Source organism: Amphiura filiformis, chromosome 11 (genome assembly GCF_039555335.1).
Source record: "Amphiura filiformis chromosome 11, Afil_fr2py, whole genome shotgun sequence".
NCBI lineage: Eukaryota > Metazoa > Echinodermata > Ophiuroidea > Amphilepidida > Amphiuridae > Amphiura > Amphiura filiformis.
Genome location: NC_092638.1, coordinates 15,904,400 through 15,918,354, shown reverse-complemented (window position 1 = coordinate 15,918,354; position 13,955 = coordinate 15,904,400). Strand labels below are relative to the sequence as shown.

Sequence of the window (13,955 nt, the reverse complement as noted above, 5' to 3'; positions counted from 1 at the left end):
TGGTTTGCATTCAATCCTGTGCAATCTTAGGGGCTGTGCAATAATTATGAGCCCCCGGGGGTATAAATTTCCAAACGGCTCGCCAAAAATCGCTTGCCGCCAAAAATTGCTTGCCCCCCCCTCTCGGCTTGCCAAAAATTGCTTCCCCCCTTTCGCTCGCTAAAATTTATTGCCCCCACCAATTTTACCCTCCCCAGGGCTCATAATTATTGCACAGCCCTTACAATTTGTTGCAATATTTACATTGGCATAGTCTCTGTTTGGTATGAATCCTTTCATGTACAATCTGGTAACTAACCAAGAGAGACACTTGTCGCATTATTTACATTGGTATGGGTTCTCCTTGCCATGGTACGAAGTCTTTCATGGCTATACATGAATGTGACAGTCAGAAACTTTTATTGCTATATTTACATTAAATGGTTTCTCTTTGGTACGAGATCTTTCATTTCTACTCTTGCTATTTTACCTGTGAGATACACTAACATCAATTGGTAATATTTCTCTTCCATATGGATCCTTTAATGTTAATCTTGTGATGTACCTACATGAGAAAACTTTGTTGCAAAATTTACATTAACAGGTTTCTCTTTGATATGAGTCCTTTCATGTTGTTCTTATCACTTGAATTGTGACAAACATTTGCTCCAATATTTACAACACTGGTAAGGTTTCACTGTGGTATGAATCATTTTTGACTTGGCCTCAGCACATGATAAAGCCTTACAGGTATTTTGCATACGCGCATTATGCATTCATATTTTTCCATTCAATTTACTTTCGGCTTTCTTGAGCGATGTCCCTTTTTAGAGTTGGAAAGAGTGTAATAGTCATTTTTAAATCAAGAAAAAAAGGAAGGAATATTAAAATTTTATCAATTTCAAGTGAAAGAATAAATGTTTACGTGTTTATAAGATCAAGAAATCTCACATTTGGGCACGGATGACTGCATCTCCCCTTATTCTACCCTTGAATCAGTCATGTTGAGTCTTGGCCTCAGCAGAAATGAACGCCTGAATGCAATATATCTGAATCCTTTCATGTCTGTTCTTAGCACCTGATGATGAGAAACTCTTCATGCAGTATCGGCATTGGTAAGGTTTCTCTTTGGTATGAATTCTTTCATGTACATTCTTCTCATCTGCTGTTGTGAAAGTCTTCATGCAGTATCTGCATTGATAAGATTTCTCTTTGATATGAATCCTTTCATGTGTGTTCTTTGCATCTGATGATGAGAAACTCTTCATGCAGTATGTACATTGGTAAGGTTTCTCTTTGGTATGAACCCTTTCATGCACTGTTTTAGCACCTGCCTGTGAGAATCTCTTTACACAGTATCTACATTGGTAAGGTTTCTCTTTGGAATGGACCCTTTCATGCACTGTCTTAGCACCTGTCTGTGAGAATCTCTTTCCACAGTATTTACATTGGTAAGGTTTCTCATTGGTATGAATCCTTTCATGTACAGTCATCTCACTTGATGATGGGAAACTCTTCATGCAGTATTTACATTGATAATGTTTCTCTTTGGTATGCCTCCTTTCATGCACAGTCTTTTGACCAACCTGAGAGAAACTCTTCACACAGTATTTACATTTGAAAGGTTTCTCATTCTTTAGATGAATCTTTTCATGTGTCGTCTTGTGACCTGTCTTGGTATGAACCCTTTCATGTCTATTCTTGTTATGTGGCTCTGAGAAACACTTCTTGCAATATTGACATTGATAAGGTTTCTCTTTGGTATGAACCTTTTCATGTCTAGTCTTGTGATATGCGTCTGAGAAAGACTTGTTGCAATATTGACATTGGTAAGGTTTCTCTTCGGTGTGAATCCTTTCATGCACAGTTTTTTGACCAACCTTTGAGAAACTCTTCACACAGTATTTACATTGATAAGGTTTCTCATTGTTATGAAGTCTTTCATGTACAATCTTGCTCTCAGCCTCTGCGAAATTCTTGTTACAAAATATACATTGGTACGGGTTCTTTAGATGAATCTTTTCATGTTGAATCTTGTTACCTGTCTGTGAGAAAGTCTTCTTGCAATATTGACATTGGTAAGGTTTCTCTTTGGTATGAACCTTTTCATGTCTTCTCTTGTTATTTGCCTCTGAGAAGCACTTCTTGCAATATTGACATTGATAAGGTGTTTCTTTGGTATGAACCTTTTCGTGTCTAGTCCTGTGACCTGCGTCTGAGAAATGCTTCTTGCAATATTGACATTGGTAAGGTTTCTCCTTGGTATGGATCCTTTCATGGATAGTCTTGTGATGTAACAGCGAGAAACACTTGCTGCAATATTTACATTGATATGGTTTCTCTTTGGTATGAATCCTTTCATGCACTGTCTTGGTATCTGCCCGTGAGAAACTCTTGTTGCAATATTGACATTGGTAAGGTTTCTCTTTGGTATGAATTCTTTCATGTACAATCTTCTCACTTGCCTGTGAGAAACTCTTCATGCAGTATCTGCATTGGTAAGGTTTCTCTTTGGTATGGATCCTTTCATGGATAATCTTCTGACGTAGCAGTGAGAAACATTTGTTGCAATATTGACATTGATAAGGTTTCTCTTTCATATGACTCATTTCATGCACTGTCTTGGAACTTGCCTGTGAGAAACTCTTTACACAGTATCTACATTGGTAAGGTTTCTCTTTGGTATGAGTTCTTTCATGTTCAGTCTTCCTACCTGATGATGAGAAACTCTTCATGCAGTATCTGCATTGGTAAGGTTGCTGCCCATGGTAGGGTGCTGCCCAAGGTAAACCTTCTCTGCATTGGCTATTCATTTTTCTAAAAAGGACAACACAAATGCTAGAATCAGACATGCAGATTATTTCGAAGTAGAAGATTATACAATTGACATCTGGTTGGGTCCTGGATATAGATATAGCAAACCACTTTCAGTCACCTTCTAACTAAATTTGCCTATTTTGATTTCATAAATCTATCATTATATAGAAGAAAATGAATGTATACAATAAACATTTAAGGTTGGTCTGAACCCTGGAATTATGAAAACTTTCGGGCCTCATAACTGCTAAATTATTAGTCTAAACAATATAAAAGTATACATTTTTAGAATGGAAATGACTTGATGAATTCATCTGTGAGGTCCAATTTGGGCCAAAATGCTCATTTTGGAGAAAATCCAAAAAACAGGTTTTTGGCCCAAATTTTTTTAGTGTAACGTAACAAAAAAATTGTTTGGCCAAAAAATTTTTTTATTCATTTTTAATAACTAGATAAAAATATCTAGGGACCGTTTTTTCATATTTTTGAATTTTGACCAACTTCACCAAAAATATTTGAAATTTGGGCGAAAATCAGGCTTTTTTATGATTTTTTTGAAAATTTTGCATTTTTTGACCATTTTTGGTGCAAATTTTTCAAAGTTGGTCAAAGTTCAAAAAATAAAAAAATGGTCCCTAGATATTTTTATCTAGTTTTTAAAAATTAATTAAAAAAATTTTTTAGCCAAACAATTTTTTTGTTACGTTGCACAAAAAAAATTTGGGCCAAAAACCTGGTTTTTTTAATTTTCTCCAAAATGAGCATTTTGGCCCAAATTGGACCTCACAGATGAATTCAGCAAGTCATTTCCAGTCTAAAAATGTATACTTTTATATTCTTTAGACTAATAATTTAGCAGTTATGAGGCCCGAAAGTTTTCATAATTCCAGGGTTCAGACCAACCTTAAAGACCCATTAAGTGATCCCAGCACAAGTGTAAAAAAATTAAAATTGTTTATAAGTGAAGGATAAGTCACTCACATTTGATACTTTTGAAATGAAAAAAATTGGCAAAAAAACGTCAGTATTGACGATCTGAGCTGAAGCCCCATTCAAATACATGTAGCAAATTTATATTCTGACAGTATATATATTACAGATGACAAAGTACCAAAATCTGAATTTTGATTATTTTAAATACGATCGTCCTGCACTCTGGGCAAGTTGAAATTTTTATATTCTAAGAATGATTTTAGTTTATGTGCACATGAATGACATGATAGGTAAAAAGCATACAGAAATCATATGTGACATGATCTGGTCGATGGGGGCCAAAGGTGGCAAATTTGAAATTGAGATAAGGGGCTGTGCAATAGTTATGTGTACCCCGGGTGGTGAATTCTCAAAATGGTCTGCCAAAATCGCTTGTTCCCCCCACTTTGGCCATGCCAAAAATCTTTGCCCCCTTTTGATGTGCCAAAAACTCTTTGCCCCCCCCCCCTTACACATGCAAGATTTTGGGGAACCTGAATTTAAAATCTTAAATGCGAGCATAGTGAGCAGGTAATTTTGTATATTTAAACATGTTCCTATCGTTTTCCTACACCTTTTAGGGCGTAATATACAAATGGTGCCCAAAATATCTGTGCCAAAAATTGCTCCCCCCCCCCTTTCGACCTGCCAAAAATTGCTTGACCTCCTTTCAACCTGGCAAAAGTGCTTGCCACCCTCCCCTTTCGCCTGCCAAAATCTTTGACCCCCGACCCCCCCCTCTATAATTCACAACCCCGGGGTACACATAATTATTCCACCACCCCTAAGGCAAAAATATGGAGTAAAAAATAAGAAAATAGACATCACAAAACTGCAGAATTTTCATGACCGTATTTGGAATCAGCTTGACAAATGCATTAAAATGAGTACAAACAAGCCTGGTATTGGTTCAGTAGTTCTTAAGATAGCTCTTGATATTTTGAGAGAATATTTCAAAACTTGAACTTTTTCCATTGAAGCGCATGGCTAGCACGCAGAGCATTAAGAGTGCACACCCTAGACATTCCACAGGGAAGACAATTAGAAGCAAGTTCACTAAAACCACCACGGGAACCACCAGCAGGGTTAAAATCGGCAACCTCTGGCACCCCGGGCTTGAACCTTAGTCACACAACTTCTAACCAGCTATGTAGATATGACTATATAACTAGCACCCCAGGCCCAGAACCATGGGGGCTAGGCCCCAAATCGCTAAAATAGAGGGTTTTGACAAAAAGTCCTTTTTTTCAAAATCCCCCAAGTCCAAAAGGTCCAAATTTTGAAAAAAAGGTCCACTTTTTCAAAATCAGCCCCCCAAAATAAATCCTGGTTACGGGCCTGTGGCACCCCCCTGGAGCTGAACAGGTTTGAGGGCTTACATCGACAATAATCTTGCAAATCTTGGAAAAAGGTTTTTACGTTACAGAACACAAAACTAGAGTATGCGGTTTAACCTCCACAAATTTTTAATGTAATTATATTTTCATAGATGTAGAATAGTCATTAAAATATATACATGTTGGGTATGTTTTAAAACCATTTTAAAGTTAAAAATATTTATTTACAACAAAATGTTTTCCCGCTGAATTTCCGTCAAAATTCAAAATATTCAGTGTTTGTAACATAATAGATATGACTGGTCGATTGTTCAATGAATGTTACCATAAACACAAACATTTTTGTTCAGCCTAAAGTTGGGTTTCTCTTTGGTATGACGTAATTCATGCCTAGTCTTGTTCTGTTACAAAATTTACATAGATATGTATGTACAGTCCTGTTGCTTGTTTAGATATGACAGCGTTCAAGCTTTGACTTGCGTTTGGTGGACAGAATGGTGGAAACTTAAAGTGAAAGATATCCTACTTAAAGGAACATTTTCTTGGGTGAAATTTTGTGTAGAAACTGAATCTGACATAAAAAATGCATAATCATCAACTTGAAAATTTTCCCCATAGCACTGTACAGGCATATTTCTGCCCAAAACCCTCAAATTTGAGCGAAAATTTTGTTAAAAAATAAGTCCTTCAAAATGGAGATATTTAGGCCTAAACAAAAACATGTTGCTCTAGAGAAAGGTATTGGTAAGAGCAACATGTTCTTTGTTTAGCCTTATACCTCCCAGTTTTGAAGGACTTATGTTTTTAACAAAATCCATTACTTTTTTCACGCCCTCAAAATTCTTAGGGGTAGGGGTAGCCGGTAGCATATTGCAAGTTATTTTCTTTTCTGTAAATCTAGCTTACTTATTTGTTATATCACCATTTAGCTATTGAAATACTGAGCAAAAAGACAATTAAAACATCCCTATAGCTTATACCAAATACTTTTTTCACACTTTGTCCGCCAAACGTAAGTCAAAGCTTGAATGCTGTCATATGTATCTGTGAGAAACATTGACATGGTTTCTGTTTGGTCATAGATCATCTAAATATGATCTATGGTTTGGTATAAATTCTTTCATGTACAATCTGGTCACCTATCCAAGAGAAACACTTGTCACAATATTTACATTGGAATGGGTTCTCCTTGGTACCAAGTCTTTCATGGCTAGTCTTATACATGAATATATGTGACCGTACATGCAATGAGCGATAAATGTCCTCAATTGTATTCTGAGTTACAGTGTAAAATGGGCATGAAGGTCGTATTCATAGGTACCTCAATTTGGTGCTACGTGTACCTCATTTAATGAGATACACGTAGCAGCAAATTGAAATACCTATGAATATGACCTTCATGCCCATTTTACACTTTAACTCAGAATACAATTGAGGACATTTACGGCTCATTCGTGCTGTACGGTCACATATGACAGTGAGAAATTGTTATTGCTATATTTACATTAAATGGTTTTTCTTAATTTGTATGAGGTCTTTCATTTATAGTCTTGCTACTTAACCAGGGGGGCACTCAACTTTTAGCAGTGACGGTATGTGTCTGTTGAAAATGGGACCCCTCTTCTGAAGTCGACTAAACCCAATGACCGCCTTTTTTAAAAGTCGTACCAGATAACCCCCCCCCCCTTTGGTGGGGCTACCCATGCAATGACCCCCTTTTTGGGTTGCGGCTATCTAATGACCCAGAAAAAGTTTCTCTTTCGTATGAATCCTCTCATGGCTATAGTCTGTATTTCTACAGGCAGGGGTAGCGCTAACTTGCGCCATGGGGTCATAGGCGCATTCTTTTAGCTTTTTGGCGCACAAAACTACCATTTAGAGGTTGCTTAACCCTAACCGCCTAAGGGCTTTTTGGCGACGGGAAGGGAAAGAAGGAAAGAATAAAGAGAGAAAAGAAGGAAAGAAGTTGTTTGCTCTGGGTGGGATTCAACCCGAGACCCTCGCATGCCAAGCACTCGGTCGGCGACACTTTGCCACGGGTCTTGGGCTTCACTGGCCAGCGAAACCGTGCCTAAATATCACTTAGGGCGATTGCGTCATCACACCACGTGGGATGCATGCACGAACAGCGCATATATCAAGTAGTATTTTGTAGTATTTAGGAGGGTTAGGGTTAAGGAAGCCTATACTGAGTTTCGATAGTGGTAACCTAACACTAACCGCCTAATGGCTTTTTGGCGACGGGAAGGGAAAGAAGGAAAGAATAAAGACAGAAAAGAAGGAAAGAGGTTGTTTGCTCTGAATGGGATTCGAACCCGAGACCCCTCGCATGCCAAGCACTCGTTCGGCGACACTTTACCACGGGTCTTGGGCTTCGCTGGCCAGCGAAACCGTGCCTACATATCACTTAGGGCGATTGCGTCATCACACCACGTGGGATGCATGCACGAACAGCGCATATATCAAGTAGTATTTTGTAGTATTTAGGAGGGTTAGGGTTAAGGGTCATTTTAACCCTTTATTTCTATTGTTTTGGATCCATAGTTTCACAAAATTTCGAATTTTAGACCCCTTGTTTGAAAATCTAGCGCTACCCCTGTCTACAGGGAGTCACCAGCACTAGCTTTGAAGATCAGCATGTTCTGCGTTAGCTTAGCGTTGCTTGGTGCGTGTACAAACTTTTATGCATGATCAATGTACCGTATATGTACATACAAGAAACTATGCTAATCCAACGCAGCACATGCTGAACTTCAAAGCTAATGCTGTTGACTCGAGGTAGATATACAGATAGTCATATGCCAACAAGAAACACTAGTTGTAGTATAAGTATTTACATGGATAAGGTTTCTCTTTGGTATGAATCAGTCATGTTGAGTTTTGGCCTGAGCAAATAAGAAAGCCTGAATGCAATATATCTGAATCCTTTCATGTCTGTTCTTAGCAGCTGATGATGAGAAACTCTTCATGCAGTATCGGCATTGGTAAGGTTTCTCTTTGGTATGAATCCTTTCATGTACATTCTTCTCCTCTGATGTTGTGAAAGTCTTCATGCAGTATCTGCATTGATAAGATTTCTTTTTGATATGAATCCTTTCATGTGTGTTCTTTGCATCTGATGATGAGAAACTCTTCATGCAGTATGTACATCGGTAAAGTTTCTCTTTGATATGATTCCTTTCATGCACTGTCTTGGCACCTGCCTGTGAGAATCTCTTTGCACAGTATTTACATTGGTAAGGTTTCTCATTAGTATGAATCCTTTCATGTACAGTTGTCTCACTTGATGATGGGAAACTCTTCATGCAGTATTTACATTGGTAACATTTCTCCTTGGTATGTCTCCTTTCATGCATAGTCTTTTGATGAACCTGTAAGAAACTCTTCACACAGTATTTACATTTGAAAGGGTTCTCATTGTTATGAAGTTCTTCATGTACAGTCTTCTCCTTAGCATCTGAGAACATCTTGTTACAATATTTACATTGGTAAGGTCTTTCTAGATGAAGCTTTTCATGGGTATTCTTGTGACCTGTCTGTGAGAAAGTCATGTTGCAATAATTACATTGGTAAGGTTTCTCTTTGGTGTGAATCCTTTCATGCCTAACCCTGTGATAGTTCACTGAGAAACACTTATTGCAATATTGACATTGGTAAGGTTTCTCTTTGGTATGAACCTTTTCATGTCTTCTCTTGTTATTTGCCTCTGAGAAACACTTATTGCAATATTGACATTGATAAGGTTTCTCTTTAGTATGAACCTTTTCGTGTCTAGTTCTGTGACCTGCGTCTGAAAATGGCTTGTTGCAATATTGACATTGGTAAGGTTTCTCTTTGGTATGAATCATCCTTTCATGGGTAGTCTTGTGATGTACCTTCGAGAAACATTTGTTGCAAAATTTACATTGATATGGTTTCTCTTTGGTATGAATTCTTTCATGTGCAGTCTTTTCACCTGATGATGAGAAACCCTTCATGCAGTATTTACATTTGTGTGTTTTCTTATCAGTATGAATCCTTTCATGTTTGTTCTTATCACTTAATGATGAGAAACCTTTCATGCAGTATCCACATTGGTAAGATTTCTCTTTGGTATGACTCCTTTCATGCACAGTCTTTTGACTAACCTGTGAAAATCTCTTCACACAGTATTTACATTGGAAAGGTTTCTCACTGCTATTAAGTTTCTCTTTAGCATGAACCCTTTCATGTGCAGCCTTCTCACTTGATGATGAGAAACCCTTCATGCAGTATTTACATTTGTGTGTTTTCTTATCAGTATGAATCCTTTCATGTTTGTTCTTATCACTTAATGATGAGAAACCTTTCATGCAGTATCCACATTGGTAAGATTTCTCTTTGGTATGACTCCTTTCATGCACAGTCTTTTGACTAACCTGTGAAAATCTCTTCACACAGTATTTACATTGGAAAGGTTTCTCACTGCTATTAAGATTCTCTTTAGCATGAACCCTTTCATGCGCAGCCTTCTCACTTGATGATGAGAAACTCTTCATGTAGTTTTTACATTGGTGTGCATTCTCTGCAGTATGAATCCTTTCATGTTTGTTCTTATCACTTAATAATGAGAAACCTTTCATGCAGTATCCACATTGGTAAGATTTCTCTTTGGTATGACTCCTTTCATGCACAGTCTTTTGACTAACCTGTGAGAATCTCTTCACACAGTATTTACATTGGAAAGGTTTCTCACTGCTATTAAGTTTCTCTTTAGCATGAACCCTTTCATGTGCAGCCTTCTCACCTGATGATGAGAAACTCTTCATGCAGTATTTACATTGGTGTGCATTCTCTGCAGTATGAATCCTTTCATGTTTGTACTTATCACTTGATGATGAGAAACCCTTCATGCAGTGTCCACATTGGTAAGGTTTCTCTTTTGCATAACTCCTTTCATGCACTGTCTTAGAACCTGTCTGGTGAGGTTTCTCTTTGGTGTGAATTCGTTCATGTACAGTCTTGCTCTCAGCATGTGAGAAAATCTTGTTACAATATTTACATTGGTAAGGTTTTTCTTTGGTATGAATCCGTTCATGCCTAATCCTGTTATGGTTCACTGAGAAACACTTATTGCAATATTGACATTGGTAAGGTTTCTCTTTGGTGTGTGTTCTTTCATGTACAGTCTTCTCACCTGCTTGTGAGAAGCTCTTCATGCAGTATCTGCATTGGTAAGGTTTCTCTTTGGTATGAATCCTTTCATGGATAATCTTATGATGTGCCTGTGAGAAACACTTGTTACAATATTGACATTGGTATGGTTTCTCCTTGGAATGAATCCTTTCATGGATAATCTTGAGACTGTTAGTTAAGAAACTCTTGTTGCAGTATTTACATTGGTAAGATTTCTTATTTGTATGACATCTCTCGTGTGTTTTCTTGACTCCTGCCTGTATGAAATGGTTTTGTTTCTTAAACATCTTTACATGTCTTGTCTTGCTGCTGTCAAAGAAACCTATATCATATTGTTGACCACAGTGGTAAGTAAATGATTGACAATACCTGGCTAAAGCATGTTGAAAAGAGCCTTGCCTATATATGTTTAGCTTCATTTTATGGCGCTGCAGGTGACGGACCAACCGATCATAATCTTTGCATACAAGTTTGCAGTATCTGCAAATATAAGGTCGTACGTAGGGTGCTGCTGCCCACAGTGAACCTTTTCTGCCTTGGCTAGTCATGTTTCTAAAAATGACAACACAAATCAAAAATAATTAATTACTGTTCAAATCACATGCTTAATTCGAAGTAGAAGATTACGCAATTGACATCTGGTTGGGTCCTGGATTTAGCAAACCACTTTAGTAATCTTATGACTAAATTTATTTTGATTGTACACAAATCTATCAGTATTTTGAAGAAAATGAATGTTTAAAACAAACATTTAAAATGCAGCAACCACCCCTACCTTTGCTATTTTATGGGGGGATGGGGACACCCCCCTCTGCCACCTCCTAGATCTGCACCTGTATGGCATAATTTCAGATTGGTTGCCGGGTACAAGTTTTGGGATACATTAATGGGGTATAAACAACTGAGATCAGAGTATGGGTAAATATGTAAAGTTTATTTTCAGGAGAATTTCTTATCTTAATCTGTTTTGAAGAAAAAGACCTTAGGCATGGGTCACCTTTGAAAGATTTCTTGTGATACCCCAGGGATATGCACAAATAACAGTAGAATGGCAACTTTTTTTAACCTAGTGTAACAAATTTCACAAAACAGCTTCAAGTTTTGCTTTTTTCCAAATTTTATACATTAAGGGCTGGGGTATGAACGTTTGGACAGTATTTATTTTGGGACATTAGAGCACATCAGACATATCGAATTGCATTCTGAATACGAAGAATGTCATTCTGATATCAAATAATTTTGATTTTTGAAATTGCAATTTAATACACACATTTTATGGCAAATCATTAAAATTGATATTTTTGATATTTAACAGTACTTGAAGTAAACTTTATAAATCTGATGATTTATACTTAAAGTGTATTTAGGTGGGATGAAAAGCCGACGATCAATTGAAAATTTTGACCTTTGGTATTGAAGATATGGATTTTTTCCCAAAACACCAAAAAAAATTAGGTCTTTTGGGAAAAAATCCATATCTTCAATATGAAAGGTCAAAATTTTCAATTGACCGTCGGCTTTTCCTCCCTGCTACATACACTTTAAGAATATATCATTAGATTTATATAATTTACTTCGAGGACTGTATTATATCAACAATTTGAAAAATATCCAATTTTTATAATTTGTCATAAAATTTGTATTATATTGTGATTTTCAAAAATGAAAATTATTTGATATCAGAAAGACATGCTTCAGATTCAGAATGCAATTCGATAGGTCTGGGGTGCTCTCAGGTCCCACAAAAAATACTGTCGAAACCCAATAAACGCTCATTTTAGATCCCTTAAAGCAAATTTGAAATTTGTCATTAAAAAACCAGTGTTTAGAGTCCTTTGGGACAAATGATTTAGAATGGTATAAAAGTTATGAACTTTTGTGTTTTGGAAAGAAAAATAGGCAGGGAGGGGGTCATAAAATATTTGATACCCAAAATGTAGGGAGTCACAAGATGACCAAAGATAGTGTGTTTATTTTATTCAAAAAGACTGATTTCAATACAATTTTATGTGTATCAGTGGTGGTGGGGGTCATGAAATTTTTGTTGCCAAAATAGGGGGTCGCAATTTTATTGACGCTGACTTTTTTGTAAATTTGGGACCCCCCTTCCGCTAGGATTGACAGGTGATCGTCATTTTCACCAAAACTTCAAAAAGCTATTCATTTATTAGTATGGTCTTGTTTTGACTTCACAGAACTTACTAAAACAATATTTTTCAAAGTTAGCATATATGTCACAGGCATTAATTTTGACTGACCCAGGAGCAAATTTCCTGTCCACAATGACACTGGATTCTGCTTAACCCTAACCCAACTAGGACTCACTAAAGCTCACTATTAAAACCGCTCTGCGTGCATGCATTCCACGGGACTTGATGACGCAATCAGACCAAGTCATATACCCAGGGAATCGTTGGCGGGCCAACGTCACCTGTGTAGCTACATGCTGGGGATCTTCTGCGAGGGTCCCAGGTTCAATCCCGGGGTGCCAAGTGACTTTCTTCTTCATCTTCTCTCCTTTTCGCTCCTTCTTTCCTTCCGATAGCCAAAAACCACAGGTAGGGTTAGGGTTAATGTTCTAAGTGAAACAAGGCAAATCATCACCCTCATAACAAAACTGCCTAAGTCATTATTACATGTTTCTCAGTAATAAACCCATAATTAATCAAATTTCCAGCCACATTCTTCATTAGCTTGTGGATATATACATCTCTTTTGATGTATTCCAGAAGTTAATGAAGAATGCGGCTGGAAATTTGATTAATTATGGGTTTATTACTCAGAAACTCAAAATTGCAAATGAAAAACATGTAATAAATAATGACTTGTTATGAGGGTGACGAAAGGCTACTTGCATAGTGGTGCTACTTTCTGGGGGTGCATTGTTAAACTTCATAAAAGCTTATTTAGGGTGCTTTTTGAGACTTCATGGTCACATATGAAACACCCTTTTCAATACCCACCCCACACCCCCAATAAATTCCTTGGAGAGCACTCATTAGTACTATGGGTTACAAATATGTGATATTGACTGCCCTTACTCAACCCCCTTTCACAAAATGACCACACTTTTTACTTTGCTGTCACCCAATTAGTATCTCTTCAAGAAGTCTGAGATATAGTATAATAATTGTACAACTGTAAACAAATTCCATCTTTCTCCACAACAGAATTTTAATATTTTGATTTTTTCTAAATACTAACAATTTTATACAATTTTTAATGTGTCAAATTTTACTTGTAATTTTTCAGTAATGGTATGACCCAAAAAGTTCTTAATTCTCTTGCAGATTATTATTATTATTATTATTTATTAGTTTTCACTATTTTAAGAATTGTTATGAACCTATAGATCAGAAATACTTGTTGCAGTATTCAAATTCAAGTTTTCTCTTTGGTATGAATCTTTTTGTGTCTACTCTTGTTATATGTGCCAGCGAGAAACAACTGTTACAAAATATTTACACTGATATTAGGGTTTCTCATTGGTATGGAGTCTTTCATGTTTCATGTCTAGTCTTGTGACACATGTGAGAAACTCTTGAAGCAATATTTACCCTTTCATGTGTCCTTATGTCTGCTACCCACAAGAAAGTCTGTTTGCATTTTTGATATTGATAAGGTCTCTTACTGGTATGAAGTCTCACATGTTTTCTCTTGTGCTATGATAAAGTCTTGTAAAATATTTGAATTGAC

General features: G+C 36.8%; 2 protein-coding genes across 2 annotated transcripts; both read right to left on the bottom strand.

Annotated features, from left to right (window-relative positions):
- Window positions 1-223: 223 nt before the first annotated feature.
- LOC140164420 (uncharacterized) lies at window positions 224-2,815 on the bottom strand. Its single transcript, XM_072187699.1, has one exon. It carries the CDS (start codon window positions 2,790-2,792, stop codon window positions 975-977), a length of 1,818 nt encoding a protein of 605 aa, XP_072043800.1. The 5' UTR covers window positions 2,793-2,815; the 3' UTR covers window positions 224-974.
- A 4,294-nt stretch (window positions 2,816-7,109) lies between these two features.
- LOC140164417 (uncharacterized) lies at window positions 7,110-10,810 on the bottom strand. The gene has a single exon (XM_072187697.1). It carries the CDS (start codon window positions 10,805-10,807, stop codon window positions 7,970-7,972), a length of 2,838 nt encoding a protein of 945 aa, XP_072043798.1. The 5' UTR covers window positions 10,808-10,810; the 3' UTR covers window positions 7,110-7,969.
- Between the last annotated feature and the right edge of the window lie 3,145 nt (window positions 10,811-13,955).